The 3,946-nt window shown below is 33.2% G+C and overlaps 1 protein-coding gene across 1 annotated transcript; it reads right to left on the bottom strand.

The window, feature by feature from the left end:
- Nucleotides 1-584: 584 nt before the first annotated feature.
- On the bottom strand, nt 585-2,212 carry LOC105556682. The gene has a single exon (XM_012003775.1). It carries the CDS (start codon nt 1,700-1,702, stop codon nt 629-631), a length of 1,074 nt encoding a protein of 357 aa, XP_011859165.1. The 5' UTR covers nt 1,703-2,212; the 3' UTR covers nt 585-628.
- Between the last annotated feature and the right edge of the window lie 1,734 nt (nt 2,213-3,946).

Here is a 3,946-nt window from a genome sequence, read left to right on the forward strand (position 1 = left end):
ACATTTCCTCGCGCTCCAGTCTTCCAGAGGCGCTCGCGAACACAGTCAAATATAACGTTTATATATTACTATCTACATGTCTCTATTCCAGGTAGAACATAAAATTCATAAAGACGTCATTATGATATTATCATGATTTTATTCAACATTTAAAAGTTTTCTAGATATGTCCAGATAACTTTTATGTGATAAATAAAATTGTGATAGTCATAATGACGTCATTATGAGTTTTATGTTCTATCTGGGTATCATATTACGAATGGTCAAACTAATGTCAAAATTATGTCACGATTTTGACATCAAGAAAGCATAAAAAATTTATTCAACTTGACATCATTTTGACGAACTAAAATTTGATTATATTTTGACATCATTTTGACATCATTTTGACTTTTTTGTTCTCCTTGGGTTGCGAGTCGTTCTCTTCGACTCGCGGTTTTGACAGTTTGTATTTAAGAGGGTTATTTTGACAGTTTATGTTTCGATCTCGTTGCGAGTCGTTCACTTCGACTTGCGGTTTCGACAGTTTGTATTTAAGAGGATTATTTTGATAGTTTATGTAATGTAATATATAATGTGGAAGAACAATGGCGCGCGCGAAGCGCGCGCTTGTGTTGTTCTAGTCTAATTAAATTTTGAGAACATTCAAATAGTTTTCAAAAGGAAATGCTGAAATGTTGTCTAATGGTCCAAATTTTTCAACATCGGTACTTAGATGACACAATATATGAACGTTATAAATAAGAAATTGAGGGCCATAAATGTTTTCACAATGTTTTATAAACATAACTAAAAGCTCATTAGCTAATTGAGTGCCTATCTTATTAATATGTTTCTCAGAACACAATAAAAAAATGCTGCAATGAAATAAAAGAAAATTTTCATAAAATGCAATAGGCAGAATGTCTTTCAATACTACAGGACCTAAATAAATAAGAAACATTCCATATTCTGTAGCTTTCCAACGTGCAAGCTCAATCAAAGTACGAGATTTTCTATTAAACTCGACAGGAATGAATTTTCTATAATAAATTAATCTCTCCGATATAAGATTTATTAATCGACTAGGCAAGCGTATCTTTAAATTACCACACATCCAACTATTTAAAAGTTTTCTCATCACACCTAAACATACAGCATGCATGTAATCAATTGGAAAATTTGTAATTAAACCAATTGGAAGTTTTGAACGAGGAGAAACACCTGTATGATGATCTTCATCAATAAGTAACTTAAAATCCAAATCTGTTCTTCTTGGAGCAGAAACATTTTTATAGATAACTCTATTTTGAACATACTCCCCAGTTTCTGTACATTTATCACAAGATGAATAACCGTTATATGACTTCGTACGTTTTATGTAAGCTCTAGCTGGAGCATCACAAATGAAACTGTGAACTTTTACAGTATATAACTTATTTTCAAATAAAAATCCTTCATGTAACAATTCAAATAATTCATTTACAAAATCTTCTAAAAAAATATCAAGTGGAGCAGGTTTAGAATCGCCACAGTACATAGCAATAACAAAAGGATTATTATTAGGATAATTTTTTATCAAACCTAAAATAGGCCATAACTGACCCAGATAGCACCGAATGTTCCATGAATGTTTGTATATGATTCGAATGTTCTCTCTCAGGAATATTCGCATGGATGTGCCGTGAATGTTTCTAGAATGTTCTTCATATTCTATGAACATTCACACAGAATGTCCAGGGAATATTCGCATTAAATGTTCCCTGAGTGTCTATGGCATATTCTGAATGTTCTATGAATATTCTTACAGAATGTATATGGAATGTACACATGGAATTTTCTACGGATATTCTTACTGAATATACGTGGAATATTAGCAGCGTATATGCTACGAATGTTTATGGAATGTTGTAAATGTGCTATGAATATTCGCATAGAATGTACGTGGTATATTCACGAACTTCTATATGAACATACGCAGTATGTTCCATTATGTTCTAGGAATATGCTATGCATGTTCAAATGATGATTGGTGTTTCTGGGCGCTGCTTGCTATGCACCCAAAAAAAATTCTATTCATAAGCGGGGAAATCCTCTAAGTATTTCCTCTAAGCAAAAAATCTTATATAAAGCATTTCTCACTTACTTTAACACATATTCATCTATAAAAGAGTAGGGTAAATATGCAGAAAAGGTCACACCTCACCGATTTCCTCGCCACTAAGATATGTTGTAGGGGAGAGTTTTCTAAGTAATTCCCCGCAAGAATCAAGTGGGGGACGGCATTGGTTTAGGAGATATAACAAATTGAAAACTAAAAATTTTAATACTTTTTCTTAGTAATTTTTTATTAAAATGCCTGTGTAGCTACCTTTAAAATCATAAACAAACAACCATTTTCATTTACAAGGTCACACCTGTCCCCTCCCGCAACGGTCGGTACGGATTGAACACACACATACACGCGCGCGCGCGCACGCTTAATTCTTCTCGCGGCGCAGACTGACCGAGCAAGCGAGATCCACTCTACACCTCAGACATGGTTTGGGTATGGTTATATTTTAACGAAGTGGAGCCCCCCCGAACCCAGGTAGAACACAAAATCATAATAATATCATAATGACATCAAATAGAACTCATTTTAGGAAAAATCATGATGATGTCATTCGATACACTTTTTAGGAGCATTTTGTGACAAATTCTTGATGTAGCAATGATTTTTAAGTGATTTTTAACTAGGTATGTAAAAAAGGAAATCACAATGACATCAAAATGATATCTAAATAATGTCAAAATGATGAGAAAATGATTAAATCATGATTAAAAAATGAGTTTTTGTAATTTTCTAATCCTCTTGATTGCTTGCATTCAATAAAATAAATATTTATTTTGCAACTATTAAAATAATAACTATTAAATAATGTCAAAAAGGTGAAAAAGATAGCATAAAATTGAATACACTATCTGTAATTGCACTTGACAAAATACATTTTTATCAATACAAGTTCATACAAACATTAAAAATTGCACTTGACAAAAACATTCTTTTCAATACGAGTTGATACAAACATTAAAAATTGCACTTAAAAAAACATTCTTATCAATACAAGTTCATACAAACATTATTGTATTACAAAATAACATCACAAAAATAATATCACTCTTATTGGCTTGGTTGGAAAAATTGGCTAATTATTGCACACAAAATGTAGTACTTTAAGAGATCATGTGTTAATAATGTAAAAATTAAAATAAAATATTTATTTTTAATGGGAAAGCAACTTGAAAAAACTGCGCGTGCATAACAGAAAATGATTTTCAAAAAATAGAAGTAGTTCAAAATTGAAATTCTGACAGTTATATTAGGATAATATAAGTACATCATATTAATATAAAAATTAACAAATTCTTCTCTAATTATCTCTTTTAACTCTCTTTTAACTATAACGTAAAAGTACTATGTTTGAATATGTACTTAAAATCTATGATTCTTTGTGTCCTCTTTAAATCATTTTTCAATCATTTTTGTTTGGGTAACTTTTAAGTGATGAATTAAATCATGATGACGTCATTATGACGTCATTATGAGTTTTATGTTCTACCTGGGAAGGGGGGGCGGAACATACTGTCTCCACGCATGTACTTCCACCATTATACTGTTCCACAGGCTTGCAACTTTCCACGTGAAGCGAGATCCACTCCACACCTCTGACATAGGGTGGGTAGGGTTATTTTTAACGAAGTGGAGCCCCCCCGAAGGGGGGGCGGAACATACTGTCTCCACGCATATTTTTCTACCCACTTCCCTCCACCAAATGTAGATAGAAAAATGTATGCGTGAAGACAGTGGGTTCCGCCCCCCCTTCGGGGGGGCTCCACTTCGTTAAAAATAACCCTACCCACCCTATGTCAGAGGTGTGGAGTGGATCTCGCTTGCTCGGTCAGTCTGCGCCGCGAGAAGAAGCGT

The sequence above is a fragment of the Vollenhovia emeryi genome, unplaced genomic scaffold (genome assembly GCF_000949405.1).
Source record: "Vollenhovia emeryi isolate VEMERY1.0 unplaced genomic scaffold, V.emery_V1.0 DF939842.1, whole genome shotgun sequence".
In the NCBI taxonomy this organism is placed as follows: Eukaryota; Metazoa; Arthropoda; class Insecta; order Hymenoptera; family Formicidae; genus Vollenhovia; species Vollenhovia emeryi.